The following is a 22565-nucleotide window of genomic DNA, read 5'->3' as shown; positions in this document are numbered from 1 at the left end:
TAACAATGTTCCAGATATCCATACAAAGCTGAGTCTTTAATTCCAATTAAGAAGCAATATCAGATAAATTATTTTTTCTTTAAGCCTACAGTTTCTCATAGTACAGGCTGAACCTCCCAAATCTGGGAGACTCTGGTCTGGCAACATCAGGGTCATGGATGTTGCTGGACAAGAGAGCCCAAAGGTGAGGAGCACAAATCAGCTGGGAGTCCCGCAGGTGCTAGCGAGACCCAGCTGGGATGGCAGGGGCTGGTTCTGTGGTGAGTGGGGAGTCCAGGTCAGGGAGCCTCTACAGCAGCTGAGAAGAATCCCTGCCCCAGCCTGGCTGGGAACCCCGGTGGAGGGGGGCTGGCAGCAGCTGAGGAGGAATCCCAGCCCAAGGAGGCTGACCCTGGGAGCCACGGCATGGGACTAGATACAGACAGGGAAGCTGAGGCTCCAGGGCCGCCCACAGCACAGAGAGGAGCCTTGACCTCCCCTAGTCCAGCAAGCTCCATAGTTCGGGACCAATCAGGTCCCAGGGATGCCAGACCAGGGAGGTCCAACATGTAGTTAAACGAAATATTAGCCTGAAATGTCAGCATGTAGGGTGAGTCTACATAACAGATCTCTTAAAACAGATCACCACTAAAGTACCTCTACCTACAAGAGGTTATTTTTAAAAGCCTGCATTCAAATCTCTCCTATAAGAAGGGGATTTTCCAGGCTGCATAGTTTCCTGTCCTCACTGTGTCACTCAGCATAGACAAGATGCCAAAAGATACCTGCTTGCCTTCTCTTCAGAGATGATTAATAGGTATAATCACTATAATTATAAGGCACAACACAGCACTCTTCTTAAGAAAAGAAATACTACAGAAAAAACATTACAAACAATAAAAGAACCTATACTCATGCTAATAATAGGATTGCCAGGTGTCTGGTTTTTGACTGGAAAGGAAGACCTTGGCAAATGCTGACTGAGCTATTAGAAGTCCTAGTTGGACTGCATGGCTCCCAGGAAGCTGATGACACATGCCTTTGGCTCCTAGGCATGGTGTGGCCATGGGAGCTCCACACACTGTCCGCACCCGAAGTGCCAGCTCTGCTGCTCCCATTGACCAGGAAACTGCAGGTGTGGGGCTTGCAGGGCCACCTGGCTGCGCCTCTACCTAAGAGGTGGAGGAATATGCCAGCAAGCATCTTGGGAGCCGACTGAAGTAAGTACCACCCAGATGCCAGAACCCACACCTCTTACCCCCTTCCACACAGCAACCCTCTGCGCCAGCCTGAGCACCCTCCCAGACTCCTAACTTCTCAGCCTGAGCCCAGAGCCTCTTCCTGCACCTCAAATCCCTGATCCTGGTCCTACCCCAGAGGCAACATCTCCAGGCAGAGCCCTCACCATTTCCCACCCTCCAACTCCCTGCCCAAGTCCAGTGAGCAAGTTAAGTCAAAGTGAGAAAGAGCAAGTGACAGGGCATGGGTGTCCAGTGTTCTACTATTAGAAAGTTGTCAACGCTAGCTAATAAACTTATCGCACTTCACCCCTACTCTAACATGGGTTCAGGAAGTACAGTTCAACACCCAGTGTTTCCTTTGTGATCACAAGTTCATCACAGCCTCAGCTCAGAACCAGCCCTTACCCTTATGGAAACTCAGTATGCCCAGCTCTTCCACCCTTCAGCTGGGGCCCTCCTCCTAATTGCTGAATCAGGAAGCCAATTTAAAAACAGGATTTCTGGATAAACAACCTTTGTGCATTGGTCCTTAGTATATCCAGTTTGAATTAGTATATGCCAGGCATGTCCAAAGTCCGGCCCGGGGGCCAATTGCGGCCCGTGTTCCGGTTTAATACGGCCCCCCAGGTAATTTGGCAATATCTATCTTTTATGGCCCCCAACGAATCCATATGTATTGAGATGAATATATTGTACAATCTCAGTTCATGTCAGTTGGTCTAAATCAGTTATAAATATATTTGGACACAACATATATACTTGGTGTTATGTTCCTGTTCATATTTTTTGAACTTAAAAGTTGACAGACAACCTTTATTACCAATAATATGTAATGTACTTTACAATGTTCCTGACATATATTTCAGCTTCCTGGATTTTTTTTTCATCTGGCCTTCAGATATGAAAGGCAGAGTGATTTAACACCTGTTTAGATTTGTCATCCATGTGACGAAATGAAAAGTATGCCGTTTGCAATAAACTTTGCATAAAATAGTTAATTTGCATTTAATTTTAATGGTTCAAAGAATGTCAGGCAAAATGGTCGGCCCTCATGCATGTTCACTTCATCAAATCTGGCCCTCTTTGAAAAAAGTTTGGACACCTCTGGTATATGCACACTATTTCAGGGCAATCTCTGGGGAGTGTGGGGCCTGGGACAACCTCCCCTTTCCCTCCAGACCTCACGCCTTTCTACTCCCACCCTGCCTATTCTCACCCCCATTATGCTTCTTCCTCCAGGCAATATGACCTGGGGGAGGCAGGATTAGCAGGGAGACAAGCAGCAGCAGTTGGGTGCCCTAGCATTCACCACAGCAGCAAGAAGCTGAGCAAACTGGCCCCAGCCACTGCACTCTTCTGAGCCAGCTCCCAGCCATGTCACTCAGGGAAGTGGGGAAGTGGAGCAGGCTGTGGCTGAGGTACTCCTTTTCTAGCCAATTCAGTAAAGCAGAGTGACCCAGCTGAGAAAGGGCAGAGTGAAGTAGGCTGCTGGATTACTCCGCTTTCCATGGCTTCCAAGCCTGATAACTGTCCATTCTACTTTAAATAGTGCTCCAAGTCACAAAACATAAAATCAAGGTTTTTTTAGGACTGTCACTTTTTAAAATGCAGCCCTGCCTCCCACTCGCATGCATAAAGGAATTGTGACATTTCTCAGTTAAAATTAACAAATGTCATTGTAAAATTAATTCTGTAGCACAGTAAACAATTTAAAAACAATATTATCACTATTCATACTGGTCCAGCAACTACTTTCTTGAGCTGGACAGTAATCCTATGCAACCAAAATACTCATTTAACCTTACACCAAGCTATTTAAAAAGAACTGGGTGGAGTTCATCCATCAACAGAGCCTACCTATAACCACACAGGTAACTTAGAAGCCTATCTTTTCCATCAAGCCAATTAGGGACCTCTTTCAAGCAACTACCTATGACCTGAAATACTATGAATGGACTCAGTGAGAAGCTACACTTATGTGGCCGCTATAACATAAATCTTTGAACAGCAGTGATGGAAAAGAAATAAACAGTGACTTTCTGGAAGATTCTTCCCCAACTCTTCCAAATAGAGTGCTATTAAGAACTATAATAGAGATGTAGCCGTGTTAGTCTAGTCTAGCTGAAACAAAAGACACGACTATGTAGCACTTTAAAGACTAACAAGAAGGTTTATTAGGTGATGGCTTTTGTGGGCCAGACCCACTTCCTCAGATCAAATTGTGGAAGAAAATTTTCTTCCACAATTTGATCTGAGGAAGTGGGTCTGGCCCACGAAAGCTATCACCTAATAAACCGTGTTGTTAGTCTTTAAAATGCTACATAGTCCTGTTTTCTGTTTCATAAAGAACTATAGCATTACAGTAGCATCTCCATGCCCTAAATGAAATTGGTGCCCTACTGAGATCATATAGTGAGAGGCTGCCCAGCCTCTAAATGACTTTCAATATAGACAGATGCATCATTCTCAAATCAGAAGAAAAATATCAATATTTTACATATGGTTATCTGAAACACAGATAGGTTAAGTGACTTGCCCAACATCCAGTACTATCAATGTCAAGTGTTCAACTATCACAAGTCAGGCCTCAAAACACATAAGTTTTAAAAAAATAATAAAAGTTTGGTTCTTTATCTGCCTTCTGATTCCTATCCTTTATGTTTCACATTTTTCGACTTTCATCTGCAGGGATGAGGGACAGAAGCTTATCTTGCTTTTAATTTAAAAGTGAAATTCTTATGTAATCATTGGACTCCCAAAGCTGGGTCCAGGGGGGAAAAAAACATTCAAATATTGCAAGTGCTGACAACACTGACAGGGACTATAGCAGAAATGAAATTGAGTCAGGAGACCTAGGTTCAATGACCGTGCATTATCCACAAAGGCAACCCTTTTTGAAGACAGATACTAATTAAGGAACACAAATTATATATACACACAGACACACACACCCACACACACACACACACACACACACACTCTTTCCAAGCATGCAGAAATACCTATAAAAGCCCACATCTTTCAACAAATAAAGAATAGGCTCTGTCACAGATGTCAAATCACCTATATCTATTTCATAATAGGAAAAATAAGCATAACTTCTGTTAAGGAAAATTCCTGAATTTCAATTTTTAGAGAGCGGTTGGGTGTTTGGCACTTTTGTGATCTTGTGACATATTTAAGTGTTTAAATATGGTCACATATTTTAAAAAACTGGTCTTGATATTCTGAGCATGCCAGCAAAATAGTGGATAAAGGAGAACCAGAAGACAATCTATCTGGATTTTCAAAAGTCTTTGACAATCTCCTTTCCCCATGAGGCTACTAATGAAACTAATTAGTAATTCTCTTTTACTGCTGAGAATATCTTGGTGTCATTATGAAAACTTCCTCTCAATGTGCAGTAGCAGTCAAAAAGACAAATGGTATTTTAAGAATTATTAGGGGGGCTGCACCCCCTACTCACTATGCACACGCACACACTCCAGCCACTACACCCTACCACCAACCTGCTCCTGCACTCTCCCTCCTGGCCATACACTGTACCCTCATTCCCAGCCAGATCCTGTACCCTACTACTATCCCACTGTGACAATGGGGATTTTGTCCACTTTCGTAGTCCTGTTGCCTTCACTGTTTGCTTTGTTGTGTGTGAGTGATTCCTACTGTCCTATTCTGCTCTTCAGTGACTCTGTGTGTGCTCCTCAGTTTCCCTGGGCACTGCAGCACTATCTGGATAAGGAGGGAGAGGCTGGATATGACTCACTGTGGAGGTATGTCAGTCTCTCAGGTTCTGAGGACCAGGTGACGACAAACACCACCTTGGGCCTGGAAGCAGGACAAAACAGGAGGCGGGGCTGCCTGGGGGGCCGTGAGCAGGGGCTGGGAGTGAGAGTTAGTTTTTCGGCTGGCTGGGGGAGCCTAGCTGGCTCCCTCCCAGATACTGCACCACAATACCCTGGCCAGAGACAATCCAAACCCCTGGCCAGACACCCACCAGCACCCTGCTCCTGCTCCCTCTCCCCTGGCCACACACCCACCAGCAGCCTGGCTCCTGCCCTTCTCCCCTGGCCAGATACCTACTCCCAGTTTACTCCTGAACCCTCTCCCCCACCCAGATTCTGCACCCTATCCTTATCCCACTCCATGGCAGCTTTGTCCCACACACTGGATCCCTTATTTTTGGCCCCACCCCGAGCCGAGGGGAGCGGGGGCACAAAATCCACTAAACCTGGAATTCCAGAAGGGTTAACCTGGCCTGAGACCTTGAACCTTCGTCCTCCCTGCCCTGCCCTACCCCATCCCCATGAGCCTGGAGTACCATGGGAGTGAGGTGTCAGTTGGGGGCCACTTTTTGCTTCTTGCTTGTATGGTCCTTATCTGATTTTTCTGTGGGAGAGTGGACCCTAACCCAAAAATGTTCTCCACCAGTAAATAAAGACAATGTTGAAACTTTTTGTGTTGAACATAATATTTTACTTTATTTAAAAATGAAGTCTGGTCAACAAGCCCCCAATTAGGGCCCAGCCCCCATCTCGCTACAGCATAAAACTCCTGCACCCCCCATACACCCGAACCCTGAGCCCCTCTTACCCCCACATTTCCAGTCCCCTGCGATAACACTCCTGCACCACCCACACACCCCGAGCCTGCACCCTGAGCCAATCATACATCCAACCCCTCCGCCCTGAGCCCCTCATACACTTCAATCCAAACTCCTGCACCATAAAATTGACAAAAGACAGCCTGAAGGTGTGCATGAAGCTGGATTTGACCAGTTATGATGTAAATTTTAAAATGTGTGAAAACATGAAGCAACAGAAGTACCATTAAATAAAGTCTGTGAGTATGTTTCATTTATGCTATTATTAATTATGTCAATTATCAATAATATTAAGTTGTATATTTTCAGTCATACAAATGAGCATTCTTATACAGCTCTTTGTTGATTACTTGTTCTAAATTTTGATGTAGTTTGGCTCTTTGATTTGAAAAGGCTGCCAACTCCTACACTAAATGGTATCACCGTACCCTGCCAGTTAACTTGTTAACTTTTAGGGTAACCCACTTTATGTGCATTGTGTCTTCTCTGTGCCTGATCCACAGAGGATGAGAATGTTACACCCTCCATCTACAAAGCCAAACTCCTTAGTGCAAGCTTTCTGCTACGTAGGTCCATGGTTTAATCCCTGGTCAAGCTGGCAGCCTGATCTGGGAACACCCATGTTTCGGACCCTGGTAGGAGGAGGATGAAGCGGCTGTGTGTGCTGCTGCTCTCACTCCCCCTCCCAGCTGTAGGGGAACAGCAGTGCAGAGAAGCGCTGGTCTAGAGGCTTTTTCCCCCACTGCTCCCATAGTGAGTAAGGGTCGGTGCCTGGGACACTGGGGGGGGGGGGGGGGAGGAGTCATGGAGCCACATATGCCCCACCCCAAGAGCAGAGTGCCAGCTAAATGCCCCACCCCTATTCCCCTCACACCCAGATACTGCAGCCCCATCCCCTTCACACACACCCTCCCCTCCCAGGACCTCCATCCTCCAGCACACTCCTGCATCCTCCCTCCCAGCACATTCTTGCACCCGCCATCCCAGACACCACATCACCACCCCCAGCACCCTTCATTATGACAAATATCCATGGTCAGGAAAATTCCATAATTTGGCATAACCCATTTCCCAAAGCTGTCACATTAAAGAGGTTCAAAAGTATTTCAATTTGCTGTGGTGTTTGTACCTGAGCTGGCCATTAGGTGAGGCAAATACAGCAACAAAGGGACCCACAATGAAGGATTTTTAATATACGTTACTGAAGGGTTTGGTGGGGAATTTGTGCATAAAGGGAATATGAACACCACAAAACATGTATTTACACTTTAAATTAGACATTCATCTTTTATCTATGTGCCTTAATAATACCTGAACTTTTCTCCTGGCTTCTCTTTTATGAAAGGTATATGTTTATTTAGTACTTTAAAAAAAAAGAAGCCTATTTCATAAAAATACTATCTGCAACTCAAAATACTATATGAAAGTATTTATAAGCTTCGAGAATGTTCATAAAACTCTGGGGCCATACATTAGAAATTATAGTTGTCAAGCAAAGAGCAATATGTACTTTTGCCCATTCTCTAGGTCAGGTCTGTTAGTTTTAAGTGTTCAATTCTGTGAACTGCATGGAGTATCTTACCATTGATCTTTCAGGATATCCAAACAAATGGCCCCAGTGACCGAGCTAATGTTAGGATGCCATATTTTGGTGATAAACCGCACCTACAATACAAGATAAGATTTTTTTTATATTGCTATTAAACATACTACAAACGATATGACATTCAAAATAACTTTTAAAAAAGTTGGAATACCACATACAATAAATTATTTGAATTAATTTTAGAAAGAAAAAATACTAATTTAAGATAGACCTGGGGCACCGTAGAACACAAGATACACATGAAATAGCATATGCCACCAGTAATCACTAGTAAATTTTTGTGGAAATCTTTTAGTCAGGAATCTTGTTCCATCCAGAGAAAATAGGATCCCAGGGCTAGGACAAAGGCCCTCTTTCCAATTTGACACAGAGACCCTTCCTCATCTTCCATTAGATATAAAGAGATCTCCTAAGCCACACAAAGCAACTCTGCTTTAAGGCCTTTTCTACCACTCTCAGCATCAATGTATAAATAAACTTCAGATAAGAGCATATTAGCACTACCTTCACAGAACATAAAGTATGGTCTGAGTTTGAGAATGGAGCCATTATTAACATCTGTAAATATATAAAGAGCTATGTGCTAAGCATTATTCTTCATTTACTATGAGAAATTATTAGCTGACAAAGTACATTCTGGGCAGGATAGCAAAGCTTCAGAGGAGAGAGAGTTGTGAACACTAGCATAAAGAATTAACTAGCAAATGTAGACTATACATGGAGCCCCACGCAGATCAGCCTGACCTCAAACCCTGCCAAAAAGGGCTAATGAGCACATATTTCAGGCCCATACACAGGGGGGTGCTTAGAGTGCAAAAGCACTCCCATGGTCCTCCCAGTAAGCATGGTCTGGCCAGCCAGGGGACAGCAGGAGCAGCAAGCTGCCCAAGCCTCCCTCCCCAATGCTCTGATCAGCTGGGGGAAGGTTAGGGCCAGGGGCAGATATAGGGCAGGGTGAACGGGGCGGCCGCCCCAGGCCCTGCGCTTAAAAAAGCCCTGCACATGTGCCGTGGCACCACCGCTCATGCGCATGGCGTCACGGCGCATGCGCCATGGCAAAGGGGGGGCCCCGCGGAGTTATGCTGCCCAGGGCCCCGCAAAACAGTCATCTGCCCCTGGTTAGGGCTGATTTCCCCACTTACCTGGGGAACAATGGGGGGGGGGTCCATTCATACCCTTGTGGTCCACATTTACAAACACCCCCCACCTGAAATTCCTGCATACGGGCCTGCATTTAACGAATAAAGAATTGCAAAACCACATTCCCAGGGTTTACAATAAGTCTAAACATCTGTGCACTGAGATCTAAGCAACCCTTCAACAAATGTTGGTAACAGAGACTACCAAGCCTTAGTGTAGGAATTACTAAGCTGTGGTCCACAGATCCCTGTGGCTGCTGCGTCCACTCCTTGTTTCAATTCCAGGACACATGTGGAAGAAAGGAGCTATCAGGAGTGGAAGTTGACACTTCCTTCTCCTCTAGGCATTCTCACTCCAGATGCTAAAAAAAGTCATCCACAGTATCAAAACTAGAAGCCACCTGCCCCAGGAAGTCAAGCCCTCCATATACATGCCACAGTGAAGCAATCAGAATCCAGTCCAAAGCGGTGCTTTAAAGGACTGAGAAAACTAGGAAACAAGAATCTGGGTTTGGGAGTGGGACTAGGTAAGGAATCAGAGGCATGGATGAAGAGCCACTAATTCCAGGGATCTCGCTAGAAGGCAGGAGTACAGAGTGGGGAGAAGGAGCTGACAGAAGTATGAGACCTGCAGAAAGCACAAGGAACAGGGTTTTTAAGGTTTGTAAAAGTAGGGAAGAGGAAGAATCAGGGTCTAAATAGCAAATCTGGGCAGGAATGATCCAGGGAATTTAAATGGAGCAATGATTTGTGTGTATGTAAAAGGAGGAGAGAGAACTGGGAAATACAGTAACATTTGCACAGGAGAGAAAAACAGTACATGGACATATTCAATACACTCCTCATGTCACATAATTCTAATCCTGCAAAGAATGAGTGTAACTGCAAGAAGAATGTATGGCAATCATCAATTGGTGTGTGATTTAAGTCGGTAGGAGAACCATAATATGATCAGTCCACTAAGAAGTGGTTACATTACAGTCTGTTCTACAAGGATGAAACTTGAGACTCCCCCCCCCCCACGAGTGAAAAATCTTTAAGAGTTTTATCAAGACAACTTGCCAGCAAGACTAAAATAAAGATGGTGCCTTGTGCCTTTAAAGGCCAAAGACCTAGGATGAGGCAGCCGTGATCAATTATTGGACCCAGCTGGGAAAGGGGTCTATTACAAAAGCTAGCAAGTGGCTCTGCTGAAATGGGGCAGCAGATACAGTCACTTTGTAGTAGTCTCTGAGGAACAAAGCCTCTACATTAGAGGTTCTCAGTACAAATGTTTTGGTGTCCTCTCTCACACATTCCCTAAAATACTTAATTAGTTTTAGGAAAATATAAACATGTATGTCCAAATGATTGTAATTTATTTATTCCTAGCTAGAGGCTGAACCTCCCAAATCCCAGGACTCTCTTGTCCGGCAACATCCGAGCCCTGGAGATGGGAACAGAACCCAGCTGAGAGAACACAAGGCTGGGGAGCCCCAGCTGGGCCAGCAGCAGCTGAACTAAGCAGCAGCTGGGGAACTCCTCCCCCAGCCAAGGAACCCCTGGCATCAGCTGGGACACGTGGGTGGGGAATCTCGGCCCCAATGGGGGAAACTCCAGTTGCAGCGGAGCTTCCGACGGCAGGCAGCTCGGTCAGGAACTGCCACCCAGCAAAACAGGTGGCAGCCAGGCGGCCCCATCTGGAAACCCCAATATACCCCTGATGGGAGCGGAGACAAATTGTGCAGCCCCAACCGCGGAACCCGGGGCTGAAGCCAGGCTGGCAGAGGTGGCCAACTCCAGCTGTGGAATCCCAGGGAGGTTCCTGGGGTAGCAGGGTTAGCCTTAGCAGCAGCACAGTGTGGCTGGGAGATCTCAGCTGTGGAACCACCAGCAGCGAGGCTTGCGGCGGCTGGGTGGCCCCAGCCCGGGAACCCTGGGGAACACCCTATGGCAGCGTGGCCATCAGCACCCAGGCTGTTCCGGCTGGGAAAGAGGATGTGTGCAGGCAGGAGGATGGAGAGCCCATGCCAGGCCAGCATTAGCGGGGCCAACGGCAGGGCAAAGAGCCCACGGGAGAGGAGCCCAGGAGCAGAGCAGCCAACAGGGGAGCACTGACCTCTCCTGATCCAGCAAATTCCGTGGTTCAGGAAAACTCAAGTCCTGAGGGTGCCAACCTTAGTAAGTCTGCTGTGAAAAGTACTGTAACCAACATACAAGTGTCACTTTTCACAGCAGACTTACTCAACCCTGGCTAGCCTGGGGACAAATTAAGCCATGGGCGGGGGGGAGGGGACCAAGGGAAACAGCAGAGTGCTGCAGACTAAAGCCTTGAAGCTGGAAGGTGGAGCCCAAAGATGTACAGCAGAAGCCCACGAGTGGAGTCCAAAGCCCCAGGGTCAGAGCCTGCTCCCCTGTCAACCCAAGGCTGAAGTGCAAAGCCTGGACCTCATATCATAGCTCCTGGGAAGGTGGGAAACTTTCTTGACGGCCTGCTTCTCCAGCATTGTGCCCCAGGTGTTTGCGGGGAGGGGGGGTGCAATCCTTGATGACAGCCCTAGAAATCAACCCCAAGGCAGTTCCTCCAAGAGCAGCATGGAGGGGAAGAGGCTGTTTCTTTACGCCTCCCCTCCCATAGCAGCCAAGGAGGCTGTGTCTGCAAGAAAAGCCCCTGGAGGCCAAATGAGGCCACAGTGGCTACATTTGAGAGGCTGCTATAGGTGGTTAAGCCCTATGCATCATAACTGGATAGAAAGTTTTGTTTTCCCTTTTGAGTTTGTGGTCATTTGGACAACAATTAGAGCACAGATCCAAGGCCTAAAGACTAATTATGTGAGACTGAAGAACCTAATGTCTCATATGGCGTAGAACCTGGACACAATGATCTGCCTTAATACAAGGGGAGTGTGAAGTAGGTTTCAAAAGGGAACCTGAGCGATGGTACCACACAGCTTATCCAATGAGGCGTAGAGACAGCCCACATTGTTACAGTTCAATGGAAATATCTAGGTGAAAAGGTCACACTCAACGCCCCATCAAGATTTAAGAAGAAAAGAGCTACCATTGCTATATCTATATCTATAGATACAAATAAAGCCTTTTTGGGAGGCTTTGAATCCACTTCCAGCTAGTTGGGGTCCAATAAACCTGAAGCCCACATACGCCTGGCAGCTAGAAGATAGGAGCGTACTCTCAACGTGTTGGTATTTGTACTTCCTTCACCCCAGAATTTCTTAGCTGTTGTCAGGATGGCTTCTATTATTCTTTTCTCTCTTTGGGGGAGCTTTCCTCCCTTGCAAACAGTTCCAAACCTAAGTCTGATGATCATCATTTTCTCAAATGACAACAGAATGAAAGTGAGTGGATTCTTGTCTTTTCCACTGAAACAGCTGCAGTATGACTACCCTGAATATGATATTTACTCAAGTCACAGCAGAACTGAAACAGCCATCCATAGTTTAATTATTACCATAGACCTGAAATGTTAAGATCAAACCAAATAAAACATATGAAGCACAAGGAATATGTTACTTCTTTACTCAGAGTACATAATATGGTCCTGCTATAGTTTTTCTTAAAAAACAAGATTCAACCTTCCATTTTGAATATGAATAATATTCAAGTAAGAGCAATTTTCAAACTGGTTTATCAGACAGATTCTTGCCAGGAAATGATCTAAGAAGCTGCATGTTTGTTTTGCCTTTGACTACCCAGAAAGCATTAGAAAATAGCAAACAAGGACTCACGCTCAAAAAAGAAAATACTGAAGAAGAAGTCTACTGCACAAAAATACAACAGATGACATGACATTAAGAAAGACAGCCACAAAAATGTTTGCAGTACCTTAGGTGGATTGAAGGGATATGTTTCTGGAATTTTTATTTCTAATTGATACCTCCCTCCTGCAAGAATCAAAACACAAGTGAAAGATTATACTTATTTCAAGAGCGTGAACATACTATGATTTCAAAACAGAGTGAAATAAATGTGATTCTCTATTTACTCTACATGAATACTATCAAGTCATGTATTTATATCCAAAAGAAGTTCATCCAGTGAGCAATATGTTCTAGCTTTTAAATGCACATAAACACAAACATAAATGCTTATTTATTATTGAAGTCATATTCCCACATTGTATACAAATCCATTTCTAATTTCCAATTTGTTTATTGCCAATTTCATTTTCCTTGTCAGAACACCTTTGTTTCACACAAACAGACATTCATTTAAAAAGTTGGAATACCCAAAAAACAGATACTAAAATAAAAATAAATTGTATCCCATGTAATGATGCCCAGTGGTATGAAACACATATTAAAAGAATTATTCCTTTCACTTTGAGACTTGATACCCTTCAAGTTCTTTCTTGAAAATACTAAATCAAAATTAATTCTACGGTGTAAAAACGGAGTCCTTATAAGCTTTTAAAGTTCTTCAATATGCTTTGAAAGAATAGTTCCCAGCACTTGAATTCACCCCATGCTATATACCAGCTGCTCTCAGTCAAGGGACAAGGCGCCTTGGGGTCTGCAAACATGTTTCTGGAGGTCCACCAAGCAGGGCAGGCTTTAGTGAGGGTGGAGCCCCACCTCCACCAAAGCCAGAGCAAGTGAGCTTCACAAGGCTCCCTCTGGCATGGGGCCCCAAGCAACTGCCCTGTTTGCTACCCTCCTAATGCTGGCCCTAGCTTTTATATTCAGAAAAACTGCTATTGTGGCACAGATGAGCTTTGGAGTTTGTATAGCGTGTTGGGGGGAAGGGAGGCTGGAATGAAAAAGGTTGAGAACTCCTGCTCTAGCCCACTTACCCAGTTATTATAGCTCCAATTCTGCAAATACTTACCTATAAATAATCCCCATAAACTCAATGGTGCTACTAATGTGTTTGCAAGGTTGGGACATATAATAAAGGTAATCAAAGGTCTGTCTACATTATAAGCTATATTGACATCCAGCTGCCAGTTAGTTTGTGCCCTTGCAGACTTATCTTGAATCAATGCAGCACATGTTCAGCAAGGGTGTTAGATATCACAGTGTGCAACATCATTCAGCACACAGTCTTTTGGGTAGTTGTAGCAATGCATAGTGGGGCAAAAATTAATCTTGCAGTTGTAACTAAGAACAATGGCTCCCGTAAGTAATGTTCTCCATCCCATAGTATCTCTGTGCTATAATTTGTGTGACTACTTTCAAATTTCCGTGAAGCTGTGTGGAGCATGTTGCTGTCTGCCATCTCTGACATAGCATGCAACCTTGGCGCCTGCACCTCCCTGCACTATTATTATAAGCACGACAAGCACAGGATGCACGATTCTTCACTATTTGTGGAGTTTGAAGAAGAACAAGACCATTTCCAAGTGGTCAGTTTGCTGTGGGACACAGCAAGAATCAATTCAAGAGGGCTGTTGAGCGCAGCTGCAGATGGAGTGCTCCCTCTGGTCTCCGAGGCTATGTCTAGACTGCAAGCCTCTTTCGAAAGAGAGCGTCTAGACTGCACGAGGAACTTTCGAAAGAGCAAGCCGCTTTTTCGAAAGAAAGCACCCAGTGAGTCTGGATGCTCTCTTTCGAAGAAGCCCTATTTACATTCAAGAACGCCTTCTTTCGAAAGAAGCACTTTCGAAAGAAAGAGTTCTTCCTCGTGAAATGAGGTTTACCGCCGTTGAAAGAAAAGCCGCGTTCTTTCGATTTAATTTCGAAAGAACGCAGCTGCAGTCTAGACGCAGGTGAAGTTTTTTCGGAAAAAGGCTACTTTTCCCGAAAAAACCCCTGAGTCTGGACACAGCCCAAGAAACAAACAGTGACTTGGAGTACTTTGTAACACAGGTTTTGGATGATGAACAGTTCTGCAGACACTGTCAGATGCACAAGACCACATCCTGGATTTGTGTGTTGAGCTTGGCCCCAAACATCCAGCGCAGGGACACCAAATAGAGTTGCACTGACAATGAAAAGGCACGTGGTGATCACACTTTGGAAACTCGCAATGCCAGACTGATATCAGTCCAGTGGGATGTCCTTCTGGAGCTGGAAAAGCCATAAATAGAGACTGCTGTCATGGAAATGTGAAGCATCATTAACTCCTGCTATGCAGGACCATGACCATTGGCAATGTTCAGGACATAATGAATGGATTTTCAGCTGTGGGGTTCCCAAACTGCAGTGGAGCAATAGGCAGCATGCACATTCCCAATGTGCAAGGCGATCTGACGCCAAAGAGCATACCAGCAAAAAGGGCTACTATTCCACAGTTGCTCAAGTGTTGGCAGACCATCAAGGATACATCACTGACATCAGTATTGGTTGGTCAGAGAAGGTACTGCTCACATCTTTAAGAAAATGCTCAGAAAGCTATAGCAGGGACTTTCCTGACTGCTGGATTGTCCATGGCGATGTTGCAATACAAATAGTGGCAATAGGGAGCCGGATGCCCCCCCCAGCTCATGAAGCCATACACTGGCCATCTCAACAGCAACAAGGAAAGAGTCAAGTACATGCTCAACAGGTGCAGAATGACAGCTGTATGTGCTATTGATCTCAGTGCAAAAAATACCTCACTGTTAATAGCTACCATTTGTATCCTGCATATTTGTGACAAAGGAGGAAAACCTGCAGCAGAGGTGGAGGGCAGATGTGGAGCAGCTGTCTGCTGAGCTTGAAGAGGCAGACACAAGGCCCATCAGATAAGCTCAATAAGCAGCTAATAAGGCTTAGAGAGAGCTTGAACAGACACTATAACAGCAAGTGACTCCAATCTACTGTAGTACTATGTTCAGGCTGGAGAGGCAATTTGGGGGTCTGTTAGGAATTAACTAGTGCTTCACTGCATATCTGTGCATATATTAATGACAGCTAGGGTTCCATATCTTCCATGGATTTGTTTGTTGCCCATGACCTGTCTATTACTTTTACTAAAAATACCCATGATTGAATTATAGCCTTAATGACAATCCACTTATTACTGTGGAGGGATCTGCAGTATATTTACATTTGCTGTACTGTTTGGCAGTGATCTGATGGATAGCGAATGTACAAGGCTACTATTTCTATGTTTTGAAAATTAACAAAGATGAACTATGCTCAAAACAAAACAGGAGACTATTTTGAGGCTGTTTTCATTAATCTGAAGAATTTAAGAGAAAATACATCATAATTTAAAAAAAATTAACCTTAATAAATCTACCCAAAGGCATGAAAACTGATGGCCACTGTAGCTACATATACATCAACTGTGACTCTTGCAGGTCAGTGTATGTGAAGCTATGATTGTCTAAGCTTTCACACAGTGTGGCATGGCAGGAATAGTGAGCATGTTGGCTCTGAGGAATGCAGAGGGGATAGTAGGAAGGTACCATGTTGCAGTTCTCCACTAACTGCAACAGCAGGTGAGCTTGAGACTGTTGAACTTTGCGGATAGAGAAGTTTCATTATGTCCTGGTGTATCTCACTCTCTTTTTCCAGCATCTTTCTCCATACAGTCTGCAGTATTCACCTTCCAGGCCCTCTGTTAAAGTTCAATGCAGCACTAGTTTGAAGGATCTCACATAACATGTCCACTGTGTCCTTTTTTACTTCTCATCTGAGTCAGTTCTTCCACTGGTGTGAAGGGCATTCCTTCAAAGCTGTAATGGCCACAGCTACAGATAAAACACAGACACCATTGTGAAGACATTAGAAATAGAAAACAAAACATTAAAATTCAGAACTCCCCCTTTCCCTTGCTTCCTGAAACTGTTTTTAAAAAATGAGCATACTGACACTTCTGCTTTGGAGTTCCTGAATCTTGGTGCCACACTCAGCTGCAGCTACAGTGAGGGAAACAGACAGAACTGCTCAGCTGCATGAAACTATGAATATAGGGCAATAGCACTGAAAACTGGCACCATTTTCCACAGATCGTGGTGGCATTAGCTGGTATCTCACTACTGAGAGTAACAAAGGCAGAGAGAGCACAGCTGCTGCAGACATTCCAAAGTGCTGCCAGGCCTATGTGCCACTAGCCTACTTCAGTGCCTACCCAAATTATCCCAACCTACCATGGGAAAGTGTCCTACTGCAGAGGAAAAATAAGGCTGCCATTCCTAGAAACTTTTGGGAGAGCACTCTATGGAAGTTTCATCGCGATTTCTCAAGAGAATGTAAAGGTCATCCTTGTAGACATCTAACTGCTCCACATGGCTTCCTAGCTCTACAGGGAAATGAAAAGCAGATAGTACCTGATCTCTCTTGGTTGTAACACTATCTGTTCTAGTGCAAATACATTAACAAAAGCTTGAAATCTTGTGTCCGCTAATTTGGGGACACTATCCCTTGTAATGGAAAATTAATTTACACACTTACCTGAAGTTCCTTCCCCTGCATCATGATTTCAAATGCTCAATTTGCAGAAATGTGGTAGAGACCAACACAAGTCCTGGTTCGCTGCACAGCCAAATCCTCCAGTTGCTTGTCCCCCATACTTCTCATCTTCCTCATCCTCTTCCTCCTCGCTGTTCATAGCAGTGGCCTGTGACTCAGGCTCCTCATAGGTATCCATGAAGTTATATGGGATCTCCACCAAATCAGAGACAGGAACTCTTTGCAAAACCATCAGGTCTGTGGATCTGGGCCCAAACAATTGCTGGCCTCCCTGACCTTCAGATATGCCTGCTGCAGTTCCTGAATTTTCCTGTGTCCTGCTGTTGTTCCCTGGTGTACCCCTTCTCCTGCATCCCCCAAGCAATCTGCTCGTAGATGTCAACATTTCTACTAGTGATTAAAAGATGCACAGTCTCTTCTTCCCACAGGCCCAGGAGATCCAATTTCTCCTGCCAATTCCAGGAAGAACATCTGAATCATGTAGCCACATAATCAGCTGGACACTTGCACACAACAAGGGATTGATGTTAGGTGGGCTCACTCATCTGTGCATTCAGGAAAAGGCATTTCAAAAATCTGCAGATGTTTTAAAGGAAGGGGCTACTGGTCTACGTGACACCTGAACAGTGAAGCTCACAATTGTGACTAGACGTCAGCGTCAGTTATTGAGATATAGCTACTGAAAAACTGTTATGGTTAGCACTCACACTATGTTGCGCTCCATACATCAACCATGGCGGTACACTGCTCAGGGAGGTGGCATCAGTATGTTGGCATAATGAAGTACATATTCCGTGGAAGACAAATTTCATTACAAACACATGCATATCTAGGTCAACACAAAGTGGCTTATGTCAACCTAACTTTGTGGTTTAGATAGGCTTTAGATATCCAAGCTCTTGCTATAATATGGTACCCAGCTAGAAACATTTCTACAAGCAGTCGCTATTTCAGTATGATACCACCCTTTTCCTAATAATATCTCCTTTAGGAGAGTGAAGTATTTCTCATTCCAAAGATACTGTTAGTACCATTTATAATCATCTACCAATATTTCTGTATTTTCAAGCAATACCAACTTATCTATATTCTTTCTATTTGCAATTTCTCTTGCACTGCTTGCCATGCAGTAATTTCATGGACCACAGCACTGCAAGAAATTAATAGAATCTATATAACAATTTATATTGAGTTTCCATCAAGTTGCAGACTATAGCACTATTCCTTGTATAGATTATTCTCTATCACTCTATTCTTATTCTATTTGGAAACCAAAAGTTTTCATCCCGTTTATGCTTACAATTTATTTTGCAAAATTTTATATGTAGTTTAGCTATAATTCTTTTGCCACTGAGAATTCAGGAGATGTCTATGTGGCCCCAATCCTGTCAATTACTCTGGACAAGCAGAGACTTATTTCTGTATAGACACGGGGCCTGCTTGGATGGAGTAAATTGCAGGATCAGAGTCTAAATCAGTAATTCTAGTCATTGTCTTTTTTCCCCGTGGGAAAGCTACATTACTAATAAGGAGAGATTACAGAATCTGTCTGCCTGTTTCTTACATTATTCAGTGTAAAAATTCTCCATTCTCAAAGATGTTACTGTCATATTTTTGGCGCTTTCTGCAATGTGCCTTTCCAAATACAGAAATCTTCTGAGGCAAACATTTAAATTCGCTGACTGGAGTTACTTTATATGTAATAGAACAACTGTAATAAAAGCCCATCTCTCTCATACATTTTAATTTCTTAATGACAATATATTTCTTACTCTCCTTCCCCCCCCCCCCCCCACACACACACACACAGAAGAGGACTGAGTGATTCCAGCTGAATTTTTTTCACCCATCTGAATCTTAATAAAAAAATCTAAACCTAAGTCAACAGCTTTAATTCAAAACAATACCAAAAGAGAATAGTCAGGATTTAGGCATAATTTAGTAGTGCATTCCTCCTACAGAACAGAGACAGTATCACACAATTCCTAACATCTTCCTGGCATAATTAGTAAATTTCTTTTTAAAAACTAAGACAGAAAATGAGACAAAAGTTGAAAATGAGAAAGGGGGTTGAAATATATAAACACACTAAGGAAAGGCTTACAAACTAGCAGACAAAAAGCAACTAACTGTTACAAACCACAAAGCAATATTAATGGAAGAGCAAATTAGGGTATGGCAAGGAAACAGCATATTTAAAAATTGAACACAGGAATAAAAGTGTGCATGGTATGTCTTGACTTAACTTTTTGGAGAAAGGACAAGAGGTTTTATGTTTTTGTATAGAACCTAGAACAATTGGAAGTGGATGGAAGTTAGTCAGTACATCTTGCTGGTAAAGATTTAAAAGGGTTTTGCTGACTCATTCCACCTAAATATAAGAGAAACAAGAGTGGCTCTTTGGGGAGAGAGGATCTAAAATAGGCTTAGCAGTCAAGCATGAAATGCTTTAAAATTATTTTAAGACATTTTTTATGATTTTAAAAAACCATGTCAGAAACGTGAGTTTGAACTCAAACTAGCATGTACGCTATGTTCGTAAGGCAGACTGGAAAAGGCAACAGATGACACTATATAAAGAGCAATACAATGAAGTATAAAGCATAGTCATACTGACTAAAATACTAAAAGAAGAGAGTAAGAGTGTAGTGCTTGCCAAACTACTCTTGCGTATCTGTACCCATTGTTCCTTTACGTTGACCACAGTCTGTGAGGTAAAGATGGCCAACAATTTCAGCACAGTAAGTTCACACATGAACACTAAATACAAATGAAGACAAAGAGTAGGGAGAAACAGGCAAAACAAAAATGGCCAATTTTTATGCAAAACATCTGAAAAGGAAGCAAAAAGCTCCCTCTATAGAACTGCTAAGAAGACTGCCGCTGGATTTCAAAATACAAAAATGCTTTTAACATTTTTTCTGCTCCATACTATTTTGTCTGGATTTCAAATCAAAATATAGATATTACATCAGACTTTGTAAATGTAATTTAAAGGCAAGATTTCATTTCTTCCAAGGAAAGGAACTATCACAAACTTTGGATAACTTGAACTATTCTACTATACAAATAAAGCTTAGCCCCAATACTTAAGTCAGTAGGAGACAATAAAACTAGTATTATTTATACATCGACATGGACGTGCATGGCATTTACAGACAAAAATAAATTATATGTCCCTGCTCCTAAGACCTTACAACTTAAATTAACTTTTTATACATTCATCCAGATACAAAATTAACTATTTTGCTCACTATTTATTATTGCTACATATATCTTGAAATGCAATGGCTTGTCATATAAATGCAACTGCTGTATATTAGGGATGTTAGGAAGTGTGTAATTTAGTAATCGTGTAGCTACTAAAATTTTTGTTGGGTACACGTTTAACTGATAAGCACTCTGCATTTAGAAGCGCTCGAGAGCCAGCGCGCAAGCACACTGGCTCGCGCCAGGTCCAACAGTGCCTCTGCTTCAAAGCCACACCGGTGCAGGGAATTGCATATTGCCAATAGAGTTAACTGATAAGCCACTTATCGGCTAATCGTTTAGTCAGCTATTGTATACACCTCAATAATTCTGCTAAAACTTTTATAAATTCTGAAAGCAATATTCAAAAGCTTTGCTTTTCGTATTACACAGATATCAGGAAGTGCTAAATATAAAGCGCAGACCAAATCTCAACTCTAATGTTACTAGATTTACTATATTTACCTGATATGAACTAAAACTTTTGAATGCTTGATTTTCAACCTGAATATTCTTTTAACATAGTTGTATGCATTTATTAAAATTATGCAACTAGACATATACATATTATGGTTCATCAGTTTTATCACTAAAGAGGTTTACAAAAAAATAAACATTAACCTAAATGCCTTTAGACTACCACTTAAGAACATTTTAGAGACTGTCATTTACTGAGAAGCAGAACACATCAGCCATTAATCTTGATTTTTCAAAGCTCTTGCTATCTACTGTTTTGTAATATGAACAGACATGAACAGAAGCTGCACTACCAATTCATGTTGTGATCTTTCAATACTAGTCAAGCAATGTACCGCTGAAACTGGTCAATATTTGGGTGGGATACCTTTAAAGAAAAGAAACTTTATGAACTAATGCATCAACATTGTCATTTTCAGAAACATAAAACCAAGATTTCTTACCATTTGTAGTCATTTAAAAAACTCACACGGCACTTATCCTTAAGATTAACCCTGATACTCCCCTGCAGCTTCAACTGGATGTTCTTTATTGTTTACTCTGAACAGTTAGACATACCGTATAAAAACAGTAACACATTGTATATCTTAATAAATGCATAAACCATGTTAAAAGAAAACACAGGCTGAAAAGTCAAACTTTCAAAAGCCAGAATTAAAGTTGCTCATATAATCTTAATTTGAATACACACTATAATACAATCAAACTACATAATCATGCTTATTTTTGTTCTTGACAGAACTACTGCCACATTCAATGCCCATGAAAGGATGGAGCTCACTGAATAAGTAGTTAGTACATTTTTTCAACCTCATCAATGTGTTTGTGCATTATACACATCACATCATACAAACATGCACTACATACAGAATTACTGATTTCTTCCTGGTATTTCTACTGTGCTCTCATTCTGGTATCCAAGTGTTAATAAGTTTGTCTTCACAGTACTCAGATGAGATAGGGGAGCACTATCACCAGCCTGAGAAGTGACACACAGAGATTAAGCCCAATAATGTCATACATGCCCTTTAATTTTGGTTGCCCAGTTTCAGACACCAATGTCCTAAGCATCTGCATATTTACAGAATGTTTCTTGAGTCAAAGCACACATACTACTGACTTTGGTTTCAGCTGCAAAACCCTTCAGAAAACCAAGCCAAAAGTGTCAATTTGGGCATCCAGAAAGTAAGGGACAGATAACTAGTATTCAACTGTACAGTTTGGTTTAAGTGGCTTTCCCCAACATCACATAGGAACTCTGTGGCAAAGAATCCAATTTTCTAGGTTGGCATACAGCTCTTTTAACTATGAGATAAGATTTCTCTTCCTGCAGTCCTTGTCTCGTTCACTATAAAAACTTCTAAATTCTAGAACAAATGAGGTACAGACCACAGTCTGTCTCACAAAACAATCCTGATGGATTCACTGATCACCATCCATGCTGTACACTGATATGGTAGAGTTCTCTAGGGGAAAAAAGTAAATTATGTTATTAAACACTGTCACCATGCATAAATCCAAGAAAGATGAATTATGAATGTTCAAGCAACTTTAATTCTGCCATTTCCTAACTTCTAGCTGCACATTATTTTAACAAAAAATTACACTTTCGAAAAAACAAAATCCATTAAGTGAAATGCTATTGACACCCATGTGAGTGACTGACAGTGTTAGAACCTTTAGATCCATAGCACAGACCCCTCTACAACTTCAGCTAACAGTATTAATAGGTAGCAAGAACAAGCTATTATCCTCTCTGAGCCATCCACTGCAGGGGGGAGGCAAGATGTTTTGCCAGTGGTTTCACGGACATTTGCTTGGGAGCAGAGGAACGTTGGGAGTCCTCACAGTCGGTGTTCCCTGTAAGCTGTGTGCTTGTGCAGCCACTCAGGAGTGCTTCAAACACTTCCCCACTGATTAGCAGAGAACCCACTT

The 22565-nt window shown here is 42.9% G+C and overlaps 1 protein-coding gene across 2 annotated transcripts in view; it reads right to left on the bottom strand.

The window, feature by feature from the left end:
- The window catches only part of UBE2K (ubiquitin conjugating enzyme E2 K), an 82418-nt gene that overhangs the window by 16807 nt on the left and 43046 nt on the right, over nt 1-22565 (bottom strand). For both annotated transcript variants that reach the window (XM_075930554.2, XM_006129501.5), the window contains 2 exons: nt 12391-12449; nt 7406-7488 (listed from right to left, as the gene is read on the bottom strand). In XM_075930554.2, coding sequence (XP_075786669.1) covers nt 7406-7488; nt 12391-12449 — 142 coding nt within the window. The remainder of the gene's footprint in view (nt 1-7405; nt 7489-12390; nt 12450-22565) is intronic.

Source organism: Pelodiscus sinensis, chromosome 4 (genome assembly GCF_052426305.1).
Source record: "Pelodiscus sinensis isolate ZL-2025 chromosome 4, ASM5242630v1, whole genome shotgun sequence".
Lineage (NCBI taxonomy): Eukaryota > Metazoa > Chordata > Testudines > Trionychidae > Pelodiscus > Pelodiscus sinensis.
The sequence above is the reverse complement of the archived record's forward strand: the minus strand, read 5'-3'. Positions and strand labels throughout refer to the sequence as shown.